This window comes from Anas platyrhynchos, chromosome 1, assembly GCF_047663525.1.
Source record: "Anas platyrhynchos isolate ZD024472 breed Pekin duck chromosome 1, IASCAAS_PekinDuck_T2T, whole genome shotgun sequence".
Classification (NCBI taxonomy): domain Eukaryota; kingdom Metazoa; phylum Chordata; class Aves; order Anseriformes; family Anatidae; genus Anas; species Anas platyrhynchos.
In genome coordinates this window covers 136,009,952-136,032,763 of record NC_092587.1, presented here as the reverse complement: position 1 = coordinate 136,032,763, position 22,812 = coordinate 136,009,952, and the positions used below count along the sequence as shown (strand labels likewise).

At 39.8% G+C, this 22,812-nt stretch overlaps 1 protein-coding gene across 2 annotated transcripts in view; it reads right to left on the bottom strand.

Annotated features, from left to right (window-relative positions):
• Positions 1-260: 260 nt before the first annotated feature.
• DHRSX (dehydrogenase/reductase X-linked) overlaps positions 261-22,812 on the bottom strand; it is a 169,136-nt gene continuing 146,584 nt past the window's right edge. For both annotated transcript variants that reach the window (XM_072030083.1, XM_038173129.2), the window contains one exon: positions 261-723. In XM_072030083.1, coding sequence (XP_071886184.1) covers positions 526-723 — 198 coding nt within the window. In that variant the 3' untranslated portion in view covers positions 261-525. The remainder of the gene's footprint in view (positions 724-22,812) is intronic.

Here is a 22,812-nt window from a genome sequence, read left to right as displayed (position 1 = left end):
GACATGCAAAGCTAACATTATGATAGAAACAACATTATCATGAATGCCAAATGTTTGAATTAGAATGAGCTGACATCCAGTATAAAGTGTCTTAAAGATTAATGAAGCTTAAGGAAAGATCCTGCAACTTTTAAAACTGACTAAAGAAAAAGGTAAGCTAAATGTACAAAATTGGCTTAAGTTCATCATGCCACAGACACACCATGTTCACCAGGGGAAGTCTTTTCTCATTGAACAAAAAATGAAAACTCAACTCTGCACAAGGTTAAAGATTGTATTTTAATCACAGACTGAAACATCATGATTTACAAAACTGATGGTTAGATTTAAAACCAACCACGTACATCTCTCTGTGGGAATATTCCCCCCACACCCTAGCAGACTAGGGATTCAAGTGAAGAACAAAGCTGTTCATGTTTGCCTTTGGGATTGAACAGTGATTTCCAGGATGATGACTGATGCTGCAAGAATTCACCTAAGATGTTTGTCAATACATTTCATTTACCCAGCTGGAAATGGCTTCTTCTAGGGTACTCTGCTGGATTCATCAGAAATCCCAACCAACTTGCAGCTTTCTGTCCAAAGCCTTCTCTGCAGCTCCTCATCATATGCTATGTCAGCCGATTTTGTCCTTTCCTCATTGTAAAGGTAGCAGCCACCAGCTCCTTCCATCTCGGGTGATACTGCTGCATAGATGCTTGTAGAGGCTCCTTCCTCTGGAGTCTGCGGAACCAACAACAACAAAATACAAATTCATGAGAGGCAGGCATAATGGAGGACTAAAGTTTCACTACAGGACATTACCAGTGACAATCAGCTTCCCTAGTTTTTCATCCCACTTGTGGTCCATGTGCAAACCTGAAGTTGTTAATGAAAAAAATGCCACTTTTCCAATGGGCAGAACAAAGATGATTTTTACCACAGTACAATTCTGAGATAGCTTAAAGCCACAGAACAGTTTCATGGAAAACTCTAACCTATTTTTTCAAGACCTAGTCAGATGGAGCATATCAAAGAATTGAGCTTTCACATTAGTCTGAGCTAATAAACCCCAAAGCAAACAGAAATATTAAAATCCCAGCATAATTATTCATTTTTGCAAGACTGAAGGGGTCTGTACTCTGCCTAAAGAAGATGAAGGCTATGCTATATGCATAATGTGTTCATTGTAACAATATGACATGTGCATGATCATGAAAATGATGACAGCCAATTGAGATTTGTCGGTTGAATCCATGAAGGCAGGTAAACCAGGGAATTACACTTTACAGAATGTCATAAAGCAAAATGGTGAAAGATCTATAATGTCTGATATAGCATGAGTATTACATGAAAATTGACAAGTGAATAGCTGAGAGTAATAATGCCTTTCATCCTGAAGATATGCAAAGCATTCCCATTTTCTATTCAGAAGGATCATACAGCTATCAACAAATTTATTACAACGGCATTTATTTTATTAAAGGACATATTTACAACACAACATTTGATATGTTTTGTCTTTATCAGTGATATAATTATGAACAATGTCTGCTAGATAATAAGGTGTCTTTTTACAATCCCTGCAATATCATTCTACGAGTCATTAACAGTACCAATGCTGTTCATTGCTTTGTCTGCTACACCTGACAGGATGTCTTTTCCTGAAGAACTCACTTGATGAATGAGACAGTGTTGAATAGGTTACTCAGTGACTAATAAAAACAAAACAAAATTCTAAGTCATTTGAAGCTTTTTGTGACAAGGTTCACATAATTTTAAAAAGAAACAACTCGTCTTTTTTCTCTCTGCACACTAAATAGAACACAACTTATTAGTAAACATTAGTTTATATGATGCATCTGGCATTTAGTCTCATTTACAACTAAATAAGAGCCATGTGTGATTACACAATAAGGCAACGTCACCCAAAGCAAGACCTCCCTGACTGTTGCTGGTGAAGAGCACCCTCAGCATCTGCAAGGGAGATATGTTCCCTGCATGACCACAGATCCATTACCCAAAATGTGAACTGATGAAGAAGGAACTTGCTCTGCTGAGGCACTTCCATGCCCAGAGATCCACTCTGTGGATCATGTATGTTCCAACATACATACTCCAGGGGTTACATACTAACTCCCTCTCCGAAGGTGTTTAAACTGAAGGAAAAGCTACTGATGCCAACAGGTCACTAAGAAATATAATACCACCGTACATTTCTTCGATTGCCATAAAACAGACAGTTTCTACTTTAAGTTATCACAAAATACATTTCCTATTCTAAGTATCATTTAATGAAATAAGAGGATAAATTAGCCCTCTGATGGACTCAGTTAGATATCAGTCAATATCTTAGAACAACCCAGGTCCAGGTACTTCTGGATTATTTTTTTAAGATGTCTATTCTGTGAATTGCCTAGAAAAGCTCAACGCTTACAAAGTGCTTTTTTATCTCTTAGTACTTTACTACTACTATTTCACCCTTTTTTATCATATGGAAAATAGTGCTATTCACATCCAGTAGATTATTTAAACAACATGAAATTATACTCATGCATAATTCTTTGTAGGATCAGGATGACTCAAAAACACGGCTTCTGTGTTGACTAAAAAATGCTCATACAGTGACTACTATCATGATCAATTATGATGAGATATAAAATATCTTAATGTTGTAAAGTAGAAGAGTAATTGCGAATACAAGCATTCACATTTTATACTACCTATTCTGGATGACAGAGAAAAACCAAAAGTTTTTAATGCACTGCTATGCTTTAATTAAAAATCTAGTGACACGGATAAACCATTACTTCATGTGATGGTTCACTGGACATTATGTTCCTGAGTTCAACAGCTCTCCAGCACAAACAAGTATAAATGTCAATGTCAATGACTCGCAAATCTTAATGACAACAGCTCATAACTAAAATGCTTTGGAAAAAAAAAAAAAAAAAAAAAAAAAAAAAAAAAAAAAGAATGTCTGTGGGCAGAATTTCTGAGATTATGGTTTTATGAGCAGAGTCTCTACAGTCTCAGAGACTGGTCTGTTTGCATCTTCCCGTAGCATCAGAAATACCATGTGCCTCCACTAATTCGATAGAAAGAGTCTCCCAGGTTATTCAGAATATATCAGGACTTTTGGTTTTTGGTGATATGTCAGGTAAGTTCCCCACCGCAAGGGGATCTAGTCAAGACAATATCAAATATGAAATAAAGACTATATATGAGCTGAAAGTCAGTTGTTGATTTTACTCATGCAGCTCCAGTAGATCTTTACCAAATGATTTTATACAGCAAATTGTTTCTTATTCTTCAATATAACAAAAATAAAGAGCAGGCTCAGACGGTAATAAAAGTGCTAAAATGACCACATGGCTAGTTATCAGTCTTACAAGCACAGTGACATCATCACAATCCATTAATGCCTGCTTGTGCAGCTTTTCATGAGATATAACTTGTTTTTCATCCTGTGTACCACAACCTGTGTGCTGAGCATTAGGTTCAGTGCAAACTTCCCATTTACAGGATTCTCAGGAACCATACTGGGAACCTTCTACCAGGTGTTGCTCACAGCAGTTATCTTAACACATAATGGAAAATATACTACAATATATCAAGCAATTAGTGTATACTAATTTAAGTTAAAGGAAAACATTTTTTCCAGCGCAAAGGGGAACAGAGTTGCACATGCATGATTAATTAATTGTCTTGTCCCATTTTCTGAGTGCTTAATTAATACTGAAAGCTTTAATATTTCCTTAGTAGAGAATCTCTTCATTGTTTTGGCATGTTTTGTGTTTTAATGAAGGTAAAAAAGAAACCCTACACCAGGAGTGCCCCTTCTAGATGAGTGCGTGACCTGTCTGTTTTCTGAGGCTGGAAGGGTGCACATGTTGTAATTCCACCTCTGGATCATTTCCATACCTATATGAAAGCACACTACATCCACCTGCCTATGCGCAGTCAAGACTCTTTCCCAAAGTGCTAGATCTACTACACAACCATAGACCAACAGCAACATGAACAGGCACATCGGCACTTGCACACGTCCTGCCTCTTTTTGGCTGCCTGAGGAACTCTTGAGAAGGAAGAAGGTGGGAACAGGTTGCAAACACTGGACCAATTCATGATTATTCAGACAGATGAACAAGATGAATTGTTCCAGCAGTGGCAGCCCTGTTCCTGGTTGCCAACTCTCCTGGCAGTCCCACAGTTCTTCTTTTACCATGTGATATCTCATCAAAAGATGAGGAGGAACCAAAAAGCCCTTAGAAAAGAAAATGGCCACAAGCAAGAGACTAGTGCCAAAGAAACATACATAATCCATCCTTAGATGCCTTCTAGGAAGGAGAGTATCTGAGGGCCCGCCAGAGAAATTGTCAGCTACTTGTTGAATACTATGATCTATAAAACCCAGGATGTTTGCCATGATGATCTGTACAAACAGGAAGGAGTTACCATCTTTGTGACTCTGAGGTATTACCAGAAGCTGCAGGCAGACAGGCAGTAATAGCAAACACCCTTCCAATCACAGAGGATACTATACACTTTGCCAGAATTAGGAAAAAAAAAAAAAAAAAAAAGAATAACAGAATAATATACATTTCATAAAGGATCAATAAAAGCAGTTATGATTTGTCTGGACTTGTCCTAGAACAAAAGGGACTCCTATAAATTACATAATGCTTCCTCAGCCTTCAGTTACCAACATGTGATAAACTTTTTTTAATTGAAACTTTGTTTACAAATTTTTATTACATTAATATCTACACAACTGTAATTAATATATTTATCATATCCAAATAGAACTGATTTATGCTTAACATTTTTTGCATGATTTTGTTTGTTACAGTATTGATCAAGTCTTAAGTGTTCATAATCTTTTGCAATTAACTATTTGTTTTCATTATGCCTTCATACTGCAAACGAGGGCTCAATTTAAATTACGTATCTTTGTATTGCTCATTACATGGGCAGACCGTGAAAGCAAGAGAAAAAAGATAGCTTGTGACCAGCTCACTTAAGCAAAAGGCAGTCTATAAACAAGAAAAAAAGATGACATTGTAAATGGCAATATTTATGCCTAACGAAGATGGTGTTGTTTTAAAGAACCTTTGTCCTTCCCTTAAAAAAAAAATAATAATAAAAAAAATGATGCTAAGTGTAAATCATCAGTATAGAATAATTTTCCTTCAGCATCAAATGGAATATTCTTTTCTGTGCAAAACTGGGACATATACTAGGAGGGTTTATGTTATTAATTATTTATTTAAGACTTGCCAGTTAACACATTTGGATTAATGCATTCTTAAGTGCCATATAATCTTGTCAACACTAGGTGCTAATGCTTGCAAAATGTGTTAGCTGATGATGGTCAGTCCCTACAGCCATATAGCCACGAAATGTCACATCTGTTTCATTTGTCTACGACAGGCACAAGAGCTTAACTCTTTGGAAATCATGTCTGCATCAGTTACACATGATGGCTGTACACTACCCCAGTGCTCATACAGCTCTGCCTCCATCTGATTCATAGCTCAGAGCTCTGGACAGGCAGTACCACTACAGGGCTCCAGGCTGCATGGTACAGACATCGGTAACCACAGGAAACTGGATAGGAAACAAACCTTATAAGCTCCTATGATTCCTTTTCTGAAATCTATCCATTTTCTCAGTAGCATTTTCAGTGGCTGCCAACAAATAATGAGAGCCTTGGTATGTGCCTTAAACACAACGATGAATAGTTTGAATGGATGGCATTGATATACCTCAAACTGCATAGGTTGATAGAGTTACATGACTGAAAAAGCAGTAGTGATACTTGGTATCGGAAAGAGTAGGACTATTTCTCTGGCATCGCTTCACCCACTGCTCCCTCATCTCGATCATCTGATTGTATTTGGATCATATTTAATGACTTGAGGATGCTGCCATCATGAGAGATGGTAGCTGAGAGGGTTGAGCAAAGAGAATGGAGAGCAGGACACAGCTGGTAAATTGAGGGACTGACGTTGCAGTTGCATTTTGAGGGACAGGAATGATGGGCCAAACAGGCAGATGTGCACCCAGGACTGCCTGGCATGCCAGCAAATGACTTAATGCTGAGGAAAGACATGTTAAAACACTTTTATCCATACAGTTAGTGATGGAGAATATAGTAAGAATCGGTGGAATACCCCTTAGCAGCAGTAGGCTGGTGGGGAGACTTTCATCCACACTGGTTTTATAATGGTGGTGCTGTCTCAAGCACTCATATCCACTACATCATGCAGTTTTCAGTTAATGTGGAAAATCTACTTCTGGGCTGATGAGCTAAAGAACATTCAGTGCTTTTGCCAGGAGCTTCAGAGTGCCTGCTCTGTGGCCTCTCTTTTCAAACAGGTGATCTTCCATCAGACCATTCCTGGATCAGGTAACAAGATGGCATGTCTCCATATAGTAACATGTTTCCCAGTTTCGAGCTATGAAGACATAGCAAGAACTAAATAAGTCATCTTTTGGGCCTTTTTACTTGGGCACTTTTGCCAAGGTTCCTTTACTTTTCTCAACATTACTCTGATAATGTTTTGCAAATGTTAGTATTTTGCTGACTTGCCCCTGGACTGAAAAATTGAATATACACCTCACCAGAAACATCATCTGGGATCTCTGAGCAACACTACACATATGCACAGTGGAGCTTAGCAACAGGAATGAGAACACTAAATTACTGTTACTTGGTTTACAAAGGTCTTTTATTTACTTGCTGGCAGTTAATTGAGGGGTGAGACCCAGTCACCCTTAATGCACTGTTTGACTCTTAAGAATGAAGGCAAACATGAAGCCACCTCAACATGAAATAGTTTGAAAACTGTCAGAAATGGAGAAGCTGGAATTGTGTCCCCATGAATATTAAAGCAAACAAACCTGTGAGAAACAAATTACTTGTGTTCCAGGAAGCACTGATTACTATGATCTGTGAACTACCAAAACATTTCAAGAACAGGTTACTTAAGGATGCAAAACTCAAAGGTGAAATAACAACAGCTGCTCTACTGTCACAGGCTCCTGCTGAATGCACTGGCTAAGTGCTCTCAACACTTGTTTTGTAACTCCTTTAGTGTCTACACCTCCTAAACGTGATCATCACTTTGAAAATTTAAACCAAAAAGTGATTAGCTAAAAACTAATCAGTTGAAACACTGAATATTGAAAAAAAAAAAAAAAAAAAAGGTTGCAATGAAACCATTATGGTGTAAGGATGTGTCCAGCAACCTTAGATAAATAATGCTGTAGCAGGTGAGCGTAAGTCCTGATAACACCTGTGGCCAGGATCAACTGTCAGATCCCCAGGAAATCAGTGCTGCCAGAGAGGTCTGCAGCACAGCTTTGGAGAGATCTCTGCCATCACCATAATGTCCTGGTTTCCATCTGTGTTCTGTCTCTCTTCCTATTCTTTCCTGTGTAGCTCACTATTATTCCCTTTCTATCTAATCTCTGCCTTGATTATAGACCAAAAAGAGATAGAGATGTTTTATTGAATATCCAGCTCTCCCTGGAGACCCAGTCAGCACCATCAAATTAATTTCTCTTCAACCCCGAACTTGCAGCAAAGAGAATTCTTTAATAAATTCACTCCATAATAAAATTCTTTAAATTTTGGCTTTAAAAGATACAGCAACTGCAAACAGAAATGGCAGAGTTAAAATGTGAAGCCTTTATCCTGACAATGCTGTATCTATACAGAAATCATTTTTGAATCGAAGATACTAATATATAATAAAAGGTGAGACATTAATGAATTAAGAACACAATGCAATTTTCAAACTTAAAAATAAAATAAAATCAAAATGTTGAAGGAAATGAGCTTTTTAAACATAAATAATTCATGACTATTCTGGGAAAGAGTGAAGGTTTTCCCTGAGCATCCTAGCAGAAGATGCTGTACAAAACAGAAGCAGAAATAGCTGGCAAACAGACACAAGGGGTATCGAATCCTGAATATCTCGTTCCCTTCCTATTGAAACTAAATTTCCCGGAAAGACATTTCCAAAAAAAATCCAGTACACAGAGATCCTGATGAGGATCATCTTCACATCAGCTCTTACGTAGGTGGCTGAGAAGCCTGGAGACAAAGTAGCACACAGAAGAAAGAAAACATCCCCAGCAGAGTGCAGGGGTCAGCCTTTTGCTCAGGGAGCCCAGGAGCAAGCAGGCATGCAGGCTTCAACGTCTGATTTCCAACAAATCTTCTGATGGAAGCGTTGGTGGAAGGTTTCATTTTGGTTTTGTGTCAGTCTGATACTTTCTGAGAAATCTCTTTTGCTGGAAAATTGCCAAGCAGCTCGACTCTGAAGCCCTAGAATGGCTCTTCTGTCAGACTCAATACATGAGCAAAGGTTTACCAAGGACAGCAGCAGCTACAGCTCTGAGCCTGCCTCTTCCAAAACAGCTGCTCCAGTCTGAGCAGGACCTCTCTTGTGCCATCTCAAATAGCATCAGATGCTTATGTTATCAGGCAGCTGAATGAAACCCCTGTTGGCTGGCCAGCTTTCTGGGCCCCATTGAAGAAATCTCCATTGGCTTCAAATGTCAGCTTCAACGCTGAATTCACTTGCAGATGTCTAAATGCACAAAAATAAATTTACATCTTAATTTCAAACTGAATCTCACACACTTAGAAGTGCTACATAACGCCAATGATTTGAGTGGGAGTGTTTTTTGATCCATACTCTGCATTTTCTAAGCTTCTGAAATGAAGGACTAGACGAATAATGTTTAGTTTTAGGCAATTTTCAAACAGAAGCAAGTACTCAACTTCTCATAACTGCATTTGAGCAGGGAGTTGAAGCTTCAGGTCAAAGTCATTAATCATAACTGAATCCTTTGTTCATTTTGTCAAGCGCATTGAGGAAGTTTACTTTGCCTGCATGTTAATTCCTAAGCTCGCTTCACAGCAGACAGCAAGGTCTTCAAAGACAGAACTGAGATATCACTGCAGCTACTCAAGTTACATTACACTTGTTACTTCACTCAGCTCTGTAATAGTAAGCAAAGTTTGACAGATAGGACCCTGTTGCCCCAGGCATTGTACGAACATTCAGTCAGAGACAGCCACTTGCTGGAAGAATTTTCTGTCTAGGTCTAAATAAAGGCAGGCAACAACAGGAGGAAAAAGCCAAGGGAGTACACAGACTTCACAAAATGCTGAAGCCGCTTCTGGGAGCATGGCAGTCTGTCTGGAAGGCAGGTGATGCCCAGGAGCTACCTTCTGCTTAGGACGCCTGACTTAAATCACTCAGAATCATCCTGGGTACCTTCACATAATCTGGCATTTTCTATATTAACTGTATTCACAGACAGGCAAAGTGATTTACTGGTCAGGAGAAGAGATGAAGAAAGACAGCTGGCCTCCTAAATCCCAATCCTGATGCTTTTTGCATGAGGCTGCTACTCCTTCTCTGTGGTTGTAAAGGGAAACACACAATTTCTTTGTTTACCACCACTTCTATGGCCATAATTACAGTATCATGTGAGCAATTCAAAATTATCTTCTTCATTCCTAGATGTAGACTGATCTATCATTAAGTAAGAATACTTAATTACAGCTTAGTATTCATGCTAGAAATACGCTAAGGAACCGTCTTGTTATTTTTATTAGCTATTCAAGGCTTTAATTCTGCTGAATTTTGAACTATTACTATCTGAGAAATATAAACTGGAATGTACGACTGCTCCTCCTTCCAACAAAGCTTGTACAGAGGCAACGTCTTTGCTAGGTAATGGCTGGAACATCTGCCTCATTTAATAACATGTAACCAATTTCTTTTAGTTGAAAACACGATTTAAATTTGAATCTAAATGTAAATGGATCAAAATTAAAGAGGACTTAAAACAACAATCAACCATGAAAGCTTTAGAGCTTTCCTTCTCTGAAGCATTATCTCGTGCCAGTACATGGGTCATCTTTAGTTTGCTGAGTTCTTTCAAATGATGCCAATTTTTAGGAAACACCGAAAAGCACACAGAAGTATTTACGTTTGAAATGGTAGCTGCCTTGTTACCAGACGCAGACAGTGAGAGAAGTGTCAAGGCTTCAGATGCTGAAGATGATGGTCCTGAGTGCCCATACATGCAAAAAAAATTTACTTTCTTACCTGCAGGCTCATGCAAAGTAAACAAAGGTTTTATGTATAAGATATGGCAACTTCTCATTTGTAAACCCTGACCATTATCTTTAACCATTTACTGGCTGTTTAACATTGGACAAGCTGACACCTATCACCAATTTCACAACTTTTTTATCAGGAATGTTTTGGTGGCTTTTTTTGTTTGTTTGGTTGTTTTTTTTGTTTGCTTGTTTTTAATGCTTACGAGCACTCTGGACAGGAGTGGAACTCCTGATTATTTAGAAGATAACCACAATATAGAAAATCTTTACAAACTATGACGAGATCAAAAGGTGTAAGACTGTACAGAGCCCAGAAGAAATGAGATAATCCCAAATTACCCAGGCTAGCAGATATATCACAGGCTGTTCTCTGTGGAAGCGGTACAGAAGAGTGCTGTGCCCAGTCTGACTGCAGCAGCCTGGTTATAGGGGGAGGTAGGGCAGGGGTCTCACAGGACTTCTGCCAGTGCCCCACAGCTGTGGTTAGTGGGTGCAAATCCTTCCTTCCCAGTAGAGGACACTTCTCCAGAAGTTGTCACAGGCTTGAATCAGGCAGGCCTAGTGCTTGTGCTAGCAAAGATGGGGACCAGAAAAGGTAAAGTGCACAGACTGACCCAAAGTGACTACAGGGTGCATCAACAGCGTGCACGACGAAGAAAAAATACCTGGGAAAATTGGACAAACTAAAGCAAAAATAGACTTCAGCCCAAATTCTCACATTTGCGTCACAGTGTCTGGCCAGCTGGCATGAAATACATCCCACAAGGGTGTTCTGGGCTTATGTGGCCAGGTTTCAGGAGCAAGGGGGCTCCAGGGTGGCCTCTGTGAGCAGAGCCCAGCAGCTGCCCCATGTCAGAGCAGAGCCAGCTCCAGCCAGCTACAAAAAGGACCTGCTGCTGGCCAGAGCTGAGCCAGGGGGCGACACTGGGTGGGCCTCTGGGAGAGCAGGGTTAACGAAGGGGAAAAAAACTCATGGGCAACAAACAGCAGCTGGGAGAGAGGAGTGAGAAGCGGACCTGTAGACCCCCAGGTCAGAGCAGCAGGAGGGCAGGAGGTGCTCCAGGCAGGCAGCAGCATTTCCCCTGCAGCCTGTGCAGGGAGAGGCCCCTGGTGGAGCAGGCTGTCCCCCTGCAGCCCATGGGTCCCACATGGAGCAGATCTCCACGCTGCAGCCCCCCCGTGGGTGGAGGAGCCCACATGGAGCAGGTGGATGTGGCCTGGAGGAAGCTGCAGCCCATGGAGAGCCCCCGCAGGAGCAGGCCCCGGGCCGGAGCTGCAGCCCGTGGAGAGGAGCCCACGCAGGAGCAGGGGTTCTGGGGGGAGCTGCTGCCCACCCGTGGGGGACCCGTACTGGAGCAGTTTGCTCCTGGGGGATGGATGGACCCTGTGGGATGGAGCCATGTGGGAGGAGTTCTTGAAGAGCTGCTGCCTGTGGGCAGCCCCCGCAGCCTCAGTTTGGGAAGGACGGCATCCCGTGGGAGGGACCCCGCGCTGAGTGTGAAGGAGAGGAGGAGACAAAGTGTTAGGAACTGACCACAGCCCCCATTCCCCATTGCCCTGCACCACTCAGGGGAAAGAAGTGAAAAAGGGTGGATCGGAGGAAGGTGTTTTTAGTTTGCTTTTAGTTTCTCACTGTTCTAGTCTGTTGGAAATAGGCAATAAATTACATTAATCTCATTATGCAGAGTCTATTTAACCCGTGATGGCAATCGGTGAGTGGTTCCCCTGTTCTCATTTCAACCCAAGAGCCTTTTTTCATCATATTTTCTCTCCCTGTCCTTTGGATGAGGGAGAGTGGGGGTTCTGCATGGAGCATCTGGGGCCACAGAGGCAGCATAGCTCTGCATCCAACAGAGCTCCTGTGCAGAAAGTGAGACATCACCTCTGTCTGGCTGCAAGAAGCTTCACGCAGATCTTCAAATAGGACTGTCCATGCCCTGACTGGTGTGGGCTTCTGTTTTCAGAATAGTTAGCATGTTTAAATGATAGTTTTACAATATTTTCCAAGCTGAGAAGTAGAAAAGAAACAGAAAAAGCCCAGACTGGAAGCAGAGAAAAGTAGTGAGGAGGGAAGGAATCTTATTCTGCAAATTGATGTTTCCTATAATTCTAGTTCCTGGCAACTCCAGCATTTAACCTGGAACAATAAACTGAAAAAAATATATATAATAAAGGGGGTTATTTTATGTCTGTCCTGAGTGATATATTCCAAAGATGGAAAACAAGAAGAGTAGATTTACATTCTACAGATATTTGAGTAAAAGAATGCAAATAGGTGAGAGTGACTCAGTTTTTCTAACCCAATCTTTCTGACAGATACAGTAAACAGAATCAGTCAATAATTACAGATTATACATCCTCTGTTTTGATGAAAAAATGTGTCCAATAAGTTCGAGGTACTTCTGTTTAAGTAATAAAATCCTTTAAAAAATGACAGTTCATTTCATTTTAATTGCACTCATCTTTCACCTGAAAGCAGCTTGTAAAAATGTAAAGCATTAGTCATCTCATAAACAAAACTACCATTTCCCATTTTCTATCAGAACAGGATGCATGAAATCACAGATATATTTTGAAGCCATACAATTATGGAGATGTCTACGTAGCTTATCCTCTCAGTTGCCCAAGAGAAGCACTAAATTTAAAGGCAAAGGCTATATTCAGTTGCAAATCAACATATCTGAATGCTTGCTAACCCACCAGAATCAACCTGCTTTTAACAAAATAACTAAAAAAGCAAATGCAAGGGAAGACTGAATTTGATTATTCAAATCAAACCTTTTGTTGTGTGTGACTGAAAGTGGGTTTAAGCTCTGTAAATGGTTTTGTTTAAATCAATGCACCCCGAGGCTCCTTACAGTATGCCAAGGAACCTACTGATGGCTTAAATTGAGAAGAGACCAAAAGAACATGTATAACTTTAGACATGCAAACAGTGCCATTGGTTTCGGTGAGATTAGTCATGTTTCTAAAATTATGTCAGACAAGATCTGAGGCATCGTATCTTTACTATAGAGCTCATTATAGACAGAGCAAATGCAAACCTTCAGCTATCCAAATGCTTCCTAAGGTCTGAAATGGAAGCAGAAAACTTCCATCTTGAACACAATTTCTTAGGAGTTTAAATCCACCACGTTTAATCAGCCAAACAATCTGAAAGAAGGGAAGGTTAGTACTTGTGTTACAGAGGGAGCTGTTAGCCTGGGGAGCCTTTGTGTTAATTTACAAAAGGGAAGAGAGGGAAAAAAGAAAATAAAGCAGTTCTTAGCAGTTGAACAAATAAAGGAAAGCTGGGAAGTGGGGTGAACTAAAAAGTGCTAAGACACAGATTTTTACTATCCACTGAAGTTGTTATTTTTAATATCCATATTTACTTCTAAGGTGTTTTGTAAATCTTCATTAAGGTAGCAGATGGAGCCACTAATTTGTGAAAAATGTCTTCCCTGGAAAAGCTAGGACTAGATTTGCTACCACAAATGGTCCTTCCCATGTTCCTGTTTCTTTTGCCAGATGAAGAACGTCATAGAAGGACTGATGTGTTTACATACAGGAGATAAGGCTTACCCCAGTCCTGTGTCAGGGACTAAACCTTATGTGTGGCTCACGTCACATGGAGAATTGGTTCAGGTTCCAAAAATGAGATTCATAGCCTGTGTTCAAATCCCACAAGCTGAAGGAGAAAAACTGAATGAAAAACTGGAAAGGAAAAAAAAAACATGTAATCCCTTCAACATCTAAAGCCTTTCTCCAGCCTCCATTAAAAAAAAAATAAAATAAAATAAAAAAAAATACCTTGAAGGGCAAGAATTTAAAAAAATCCCCAGAATCTTCCTGCAAATCTTCATATTTCTTTCATTTTCAGATAGCTCTGTCTCTGCAGACAGCTTCGGACTAAGCTTTTGATACCAGACTGATTAAGGGCATGGGCAGTTTATGGCCTGGGATACTATACAGAATAACCCAGAGACTTTTACATTTGCAGAATTATCAATAGCCAAAATAACACACTGAGAATTAACCTTTTCATTTTATTAAGAGCCCCAGGAGAGTTTCTCTTGTGCTTGTATACACCAGGCTTTCTGACTAAAAGGTTAGAGCAGTTGTTTAAAGTGGGAAACAAACACCGTGAGGTTTTGTGGTTCAATAAATACATGCTACGGACTCATCTGGTGTTGAAGTAATTCGCTTTGTTTAGGGAGCTCATATTGAACTCTGCTCTTTGGTAATGCCATTTTGCTATACGCACACATCTGCCTTGTGATTCCAATCGATGAGCCATCCCTGCTCGTGCACGGTGATGCGCCGCAAACAACGATGCTCCAGATTATGAAACTTGTTTTCCGGGAAAATTTCCAGATGAATTAATGCAGAACTGTGCTGTGGTCTGGTAGCTGCTTTTAACTCCCAGAAATAAAGGCTGAGGTCTGAGCAGAGGCTCAGGCAGCCCTGCCCCAGCCCTCTCCTGTGCTTCCCGCGGCTCGCTTAAAATTCTGCTCTTCCCCTGCAAGTCTGCACAGCTCTGCAGCCGCCTATTGTTATTTAATACGTGCTCCACCACGGAATTGAATTGTTCCAGTCGAGATTAGGGCTCTGCTTCCCGGGTGGTATGCAAAACACGTCTGCAGTCTAAACTTCCACCCATTTCTCCGCCTGCCCTCTCCTTGTGCCCTGCGACAGCCTGGCAGGCAGCCTCAGCCATGGCACGTTGCATGGCTGGTGCGCGGTCTGCAGGACGGCAGCGTGAGCAGGGCTGATGGCAGGGTGCAGGCACCCTGAGCTCTTGCCAGCATCCCACCCGCATGCAGTGCCCTTCCCTGGGTGCACAAGCTGCTTTGGCAGCTCGAGGGATGAGCTGCAGAGCCTGCTTTGCTCTGCAAACTTCTGGTGAGCCGATGTGACCGGTTTTTAGTCCCTGAGCTCAGTAAGGGAGCCATGATTGAGAAGCATGAGATACCCCATCAGCAAGTACGCTTTTTATATAGAAATAATCTAAACATTTGTTTTTTACCAGTTGTTCAAACTCCTTAGTGACCAAAACATAACTGACCTTTACTTTTAAATGTGTGCTCAATAAAAGAGGATTACAGTTGTTTGTGAACTTTGCAAAGTCTGTAACGTGGCTGGGGGGAAAAAAACTTAATTTATATTTGTCTAATCCCTAATAGTTGCTGACAGTCTGTGAAACAAATAGTTTTAATTATTTTCTCCTTGCTGAAGCTCAGGACTCATCATGTAGCCAAAAAATAACATACTACTAACCAGTGAGATTAAAAGGAGAGTCATGTAGTAGGAAAAACAGGAAATTACATTAACAGTAAACAGCGACAAATATGTCCATCTTATTGCAGCACTGTCGTCAAGGAGCAGAACATTTACAACCTCCATTAAAAGCAAAACAAAACAAAACAAAAACATCCTTGAAGACTGTTGCATTTATCCTGGGACTTACGGCTGTTGAAAATGTCAATAGGGTCTGTAGAATAACACCCCAAAAAACAACTACAGACACCCTTCATTTATTAATGAACAACGTACAGAGCTTATGCACTAGTATAAAACAAATGCTATTTATTTTTTATTGGAACCATTGATGCTTGAAAATTACTATACAGCTAATCAATAGGCAATGGCTTTACCTCAGAAATAATGCCTCACTCTGAGTAAAAAAAATGGCTGCAATTCACAATCAATTATTGACACCATGCAGCGCATGAATCAGTGCCCACAAGAAATCTGCACCTTATTTGATATTAATTAAACAGTAATATTTGCCTTTGTTCCTTTGTCCCAGCATATTCTTTCCTGCATCACTGTGAATATATTAAAGGCTAGCTCTTACCTAAGACATTTGCCAGCCACAACATCATCAAGACCTCACCTCTCATAGGCCCGGAATATCCCTTCAGGACTTCAAATGTATAAAGTCTCCCTTATTTGCTTTTCAGTAAGCATGGGTGTTAATGCTCAGTGTAACTGGGAGTGCACAGAATGGCTGGAGCTGGGGGTGCCCCAGTGCTTGCTGAGGTCTCCTGGGGAGATGGATGTAGCACCAGCTCCTACAGCCAACTGGTGAATTCCCACTGGATTCATCCTCTCATCACAGCCCTTTGCCTTGCTTTTATCTCCGTGCATGTGTACAGCCAGACCCAGTCCAAGGAACAAATCAGGCTTCCTCTCTGGAGGAAGGGACACACACACAAGGGACAACATTTCAGACCTATTTCTCACGTGGAGAAATGAGCTCCCAAGATTCACAGCGCAGGGGAGAAGGTGGCTTTCCAATACCCTCCCTGTCTCGCATTGCCCTACTTTTTTGAGTCATGGGCATTTTGAGACATGGCTGGTTTATGGCCTGAAATGTTCTACCTTTTCTTTAGTTTCTAACTGCAAATTAGTGTGCATACCCCAGAACAAATGTCTGTTCTTTATTTTGAAAATGAATAAACAACTTCACGCTCGCCATCGTAACTGAGCTACTCCAACATCTGACAACAGTTACAAGCAGCATCTGATTTGAGGGAGAGACTTTTCAAAGGAATAAATACCCAGCTGCAAATAGAAATCATATTTGGATAGCTTACTAACGATTCATACCAACTCTGGGTGGCTTGCTAACAACGTTTCAGAAGAAAACATCAATATTTTTAAACATTAATATAATAAAATGGAGAAAATAAATTTGGTTCTTGAAAAATGAGACAGATTCTTCATCTAGTCCAAATTAATATTATGAAGAATTTAAAAATATCCATAGATGACCACAACAGAAAAATAAATAAATAAATAAATTGAAAACAGCACTGACATACACATTCTTACAGAAAATATCTCCCTAAGCAAAAATGGATTCCCAACTTTAGTATGCTCTTTACCTTCATCACTGAAAATGTTAGCTCATTTCAAAAACGTTCACTCTTTTTCTTGTTTTTTTCTTTCATTTGGCAAGTATGAAAAATAACAGAAACAAGACAAAAGATTTTTCCCAGCATACACCTCAGCTGCAAGTAGTGCAGAGTTGCTCACACTCACAGACTTTGCTATTGCACAAAGGAGAAATTATAATCTAGACAGTTCTCTGTCCTGTTGTAGCTGCTTCTACATTAAATACATACTAATCTAACTATTTAAAACATATAAAGGGCGAAGGAGGTTCAATGAAATGGAAGTGAGAATATATCCCAGAATGTATTTATATTCTTTAAAAATAAACTTTAAAAAATTATTTATGGTGTGAAGAGCAGGAAAGGAAGCTGCTATCCCAAAGCTTGTCAGCCAGACAGCACTGCAGTGCCCACCCCCACGTTTCCAGTTTAATTCTGAGAAAAGGTTACTATCATCGATCATGTTCCATGCATTGTCAGAAAACCCAGCCCTACATATTTTATCATTAAGGAGCTCCACTGAAGAGGTTCTTTAAACGCTTGCAATGGAGGTTAGCTGATTGCTTGCCAGCTGCACCGTAGCTCTGTCCTTTCTTCCAGTACTAAAGTATGTTAACCAGAGGATAATTGCAGGGGTTCTCATCCATAATCTACCCTGACAACAATAAACATCAGATCATATGCAATGATTTTGCAGTCTTAAAAAACATTCAGCATTTTGTATTTTGTTAAAACAACTAATCTATCTTTTCTGGAAAAAAAAAAAAAGTATTGCAGGTGACTGAAATTAAGAATGAAAGATTATTTAAAACCACATGATAATGTATGCATAACTTGAAAAGCTACAATACGCCTTGTTTTTGTTTAGCATATGACCAAAAAGTAAATTATGTTTTATTAATATAGTTTTGTATGTTATAAGGTTCTGTACTTGAACACAATTGATATATTAACATGACAATTATCTTCAAAGATTTTAGCAAAGGGACTCCAAAACATGAGAGGAATCCCAGGCTCCCACATTTTAGATACATCTATTTTCCTATGATGAAGGCATTATGTAACTGAACTAAGAAAATACTTAAAGCCTGCTAATAGCTGCCATCAATAGAAGTTTTACAGACATATATGCTGACACTGAAAATATGGAAAGACAAGCAATGAAGTTACATGCGCTTACTTAACAAAAATACCTTTAATGTATCACACATGAAAATAATGTGTTTTTTTCGTTGTTGTTGTTGTTGTTTTTTATTATTCAAGAAAGCATTTGCACAAAGTGCTTGTTGGTACAAATTATCCAGAAATGAGATGTTCTTTACTAGAGAAACTATGCACTGTTTACTAAATCCTTGAAGTGGCAAAAAGCATACATCTTTGTGACATGATTCGTATACAGACATTTCCATCATAAATATAAGAGAAACCCTGTGGGCTGCTGACAGCAATGAGAAGTGAATGAGAGATTACTGAAACACAGCTAAATTTAGGGCAGCTTAAGAGACCTATGTTTCAGTTCACCACACCATTTATTTCTTGACAGTTCAAATTTTTGGTATAATCCAAAGGATTTATTATTAAAGCTTTTTTTTTTTTTTTTTTTTTTTTTTCTAAGAGCATCCGCTCAGATCAGAGGGCAAAGATTTAACTCCGTAATTTGGAGCATTAACACATTTTAGCTATCATAATGAATCCATGATCTGCAGTTTGCAGTAGGTCTTACTCTCACATTTGAAGGACGTGCCCGAGTCCATGAACCCAACTTTGCCCCTCTAAACTACCATATCGAGGTTTAAAAAGAAGTCAACAAAACTAAAAATAAGTTGACCTCTTTTTCTTTTTTTTTTTTTTCGAATTTTAAAATATGCAGTATATCTTTTACATGACAAAAATATGGCAAGTAGCAGCGCAAACACCAGTTCAGATGAAGCAGACTTGCCATTACCAAATAGGAACATGAAGAATACCTCTCTCTTGCTCTCAGACAAAATCCTGAACCAAACTCTCTGCTCTGGCTGTTTTAGGAACATAAATACTTGGCATGCAAACCCCCGCTAGTCTAGTGTGGACGCTGCCAGTTGGAGCACCTCATCTGACTTTCAGCAGGGCTACAAGCCATCCCAGACTTCATCTGGGTACTTCTCAAGGGTACTTGAGACAAGAACCACTCAGTCAGGAAGGCACAAGGGGAAGCCATAGTCTCTCACAGAGGTGTCATCCCCTACCTCAACCCTGGCTGCTTGCAGTAACCCAGACTAAAGATTAACAGAGTGCCTACACCATCTCTATGGCTCTGTTTTCAATTCAGATAGGCTTACTTATTTTTTTAATAGCATTCACAGCTTTCTTGACCAGAACAATCAAGGATCTCATTTTATTGAAGATAAAATTGAAGATATTTATTGACCCATAGTCCTATATTCGCTTTCCTCCTATACCCAAGAGTCAGCACTGTTGGAAGCACAGTTCATCAGCAAGCAACCCAAAGAGCTATTTACAAAGGCAAGTAAAAAAGGTGGAGGGGAATGCAACAAGTGGCACACTTCCATCAAAAATGTTGTAAAGAAGGATTTCCTGGGCATTCAATATCTTCAAAATCAAAATGAATGTTTGTTGAGTGATCTTCATTTATGGACCCTTTTACTGGATTCCCCATTTCTATATATCCTTCATCATGGAAGAGAAACAGATAAACCTAAGGAAAAAAAATGGATTCAGAACAAGAAATGGGAAGTCAGAAGGAACAGGGTACACCAGGGACCTCTTGGAACACTTCTGCTCTCCTCATAGTGCTGTCTTGTCTTGACAAAATGACAAAATAAAAGCAACCTCACTCTCAATCATTTTGATTAAAGGGTATTGACAGACATCATGATGTAACTTAAAAATGAACATTAAAACAAAACAAAACAAAACAAAACAAAAAACACAGAACACCGTGGTTGCATATAATTTCTACAGAGATACAGGGTAGAACTAAAATCAACACACAAAAGTTAAGTTATTTTTATAATGCTGGTACCATCTTGCTCAATGTCTAGAAAGCCCAATGAGTCTAATGCTGCAAATGTTTTCCCAACCGGAAGAGCATGAGACAGATTTTACATCACGTGTACTATTGCTGCTTCTGAGCATTGGAGGTGCTTTGCAATTCTCTTGGTTCCTCTAGGTAAACTGGTGTGTAGTGACCTGGAGACAACAAATCCAGGTACGTCAGAGCAAACACATTTTATATTTTATCACTTTTTAAAAAGCTGGAAATAGATGAGTCACCAGCAATCTGACTTTGACCCAGTGCTGTGCGGAGTGCATTGAAACTCTCACAGGAGAAGTTATAAAGCCAAGGTACTAAGTGCTGAATGTATATAAAATAGTATTAACAGTGCAATTATATTTAGAAAAAAGACCATGTAAAAATCCCTGCTTCCTGCCTTCCAGATCTGCTTCCTGAATGGATTTCAAGCATCAGCAGAATCTAGCATTATAAACATTTGAAGTACTTACTGCCTCTGGAGACCTGCAGGCCCTCTAAAGGGATTAGGGTTTAGTGTATCTGTGCCAGTCTTAATCCACTTCTCCATAAAATAGGCATATAAAATAGGACACATGTGCCACAAACCTAAACCAGGCAAAAAATATAAAAGGGCAGCCCAAGATCAAGGAAAACCCTTAAGGAGCAGGAACAAACATGTAAAATGCTTTACATAAGGACAGTACTCCACACAGAAGATGCAAAGTCAGATCAGGTAATCCTTGCTACAATAGTACAGTACAAAAATGAGACCTGGATGCTCTTAGGTTTGGGCATTATTTACTTGTTTAGCAGGTTCTGATCAGCAACACTTGTGCAAAGCCACTGATGAAGTACCAAAGTTGTCACAGAAGTCATCCACTTACATGCAAAGGAAAATTGCGACCTAAATTGTTGTCGATGGTCATGATGCATGAGAGTGGTAATAACTGAGTACCCCTCTGAGAAATGACCAAGCTGCATTCATGGGTTAGGCAGTCATAAAATTTACCTTGCACCTGGGTAATGCACAACCCTGACAGAAAAAAATAAACATGCCACCCCACAGTGCCTTTTTTATGTTCATTTTCAGAGCAGATCCACTTGTCAAAATATACTCATAGTGTGTAATTTTGTTTTCAACACTCCAAGCTCCAAAAGCAACAGGACAGCTTTTCTCTCTCTACATTTTTAATCATCTTAGGATAGTTTGCGACAAGTGGCAGACGCTTTGGAAGACTGCATTTTGCATCTCAAGAGCTTGGCAGGCAAAAATACCGAATAAGTCAATCAATACTGCTCTCCCTTCCTGAGACACATTCAGCCTCAGCATGCCGTTGCTGGCTGCAGGGACTCAAGGCAGTGGGAGAGCACAATGCTGCTTCCAGCAAAGGCATGGGGACACAGGGCTGCCAGCTACAAGGCACCAGCTTTGGCCCCTGCTATTCATCAGGGAAGCAATATATATACTAAATTGGATAAACTATTAGTAAGGTGGTAAGTAAAGCTTGTAAATTGGTGGTGGCAAGCTCCGAGACTTTGGAGAGCACATAAGAGATACTGGGAGCAGACCAAATATTTTCAAACTGTCTGAGACTGGGACCAGTAGCATCACCTCCTTACTGTTCCAGGGACAGGAAACTAGGGTGGTGTGACAGGGCCAAACAAATACCAGAAAAATTCCATCCTTTAAAAGCTGTCCAAGTTCATTCTTGTGTTATTGCATATTGCACAGGTTTCATCCAAATCCTCTTCTGCCTCTGCTCTGTGTTCGCCACAGAGTGCCTGACACGTGAAAACGAAACTCGTGTCTTTACTTCCACTTACCTGCACTGGGGCAGCAGCAAACAAATGCGGTCATTTTCCCTGACGAGACTCGCAGACCCAACAGCAATTTCAAAGTTCAAATATGTAATAATCTATATAAACTACTAACTCTGGAAAGATTGTATTAGTAGATTGTAAACATGCCACATCTAAGATCAAGCTCCTTCTAGAAAAGGGGGCTACAGCCACTTCTCCAAAGTCCCTTCTTAATTTCACCTATTAAAATCCACAAAATCACACATATTTACCTGAGAACATTATAGGAATAAAATGAACCGTGTGAACAATATCTTGCACTGTCTCAGTATCCTTTCTAAAAAGCAAACACTGATGTTTGGGGATGGCAATTACAGTTGTGTAATTACAATCTTTACTAAATCTTTACTGAAGCCAGAGTTACTCAAGTGACTTCTGAATTGAGACTTTTCAAAATTCACAAACCAGGTGCTGGATGATCCTGTTTATTTAAAAATTTGTTTTGCTATTTCTAGTTCTTTTTCAATAGTTGATGCTTTTTACTGTCCATGGTTCACTCTTTTACATTTCTCGCTACATACATGACACTATTATGGGTACCTGTGTAACTACCCATTTAAATGTATGCCAATACCTGTGTGATAAATAGTAGAGGCACAGAATGGATCATAAACAGATATGAAAAATACATTTCATAAGCAACTGGGATTACCTCATCTGTGGCTGCCCACGAATACATTTATCACTTATATGGGAAATTGTCTCATACTCCAAACACCTAGGTGTTGCCATTTGAAAAACCAACTTGCTTACAGATTATTTCTTCTCCAGATACATGAACACGCCTTTCAGTTCCTACCCTCTTTTGCACACAGCTAAAACCACACTATCTTCTAGTGTTCTTTACTCTCTGCTTTTTAAAGGATGACAGATTTAATGTCCTGTACCTTGGGATAGGCCTAATCTTAATTAACTTAATACTTTTATAC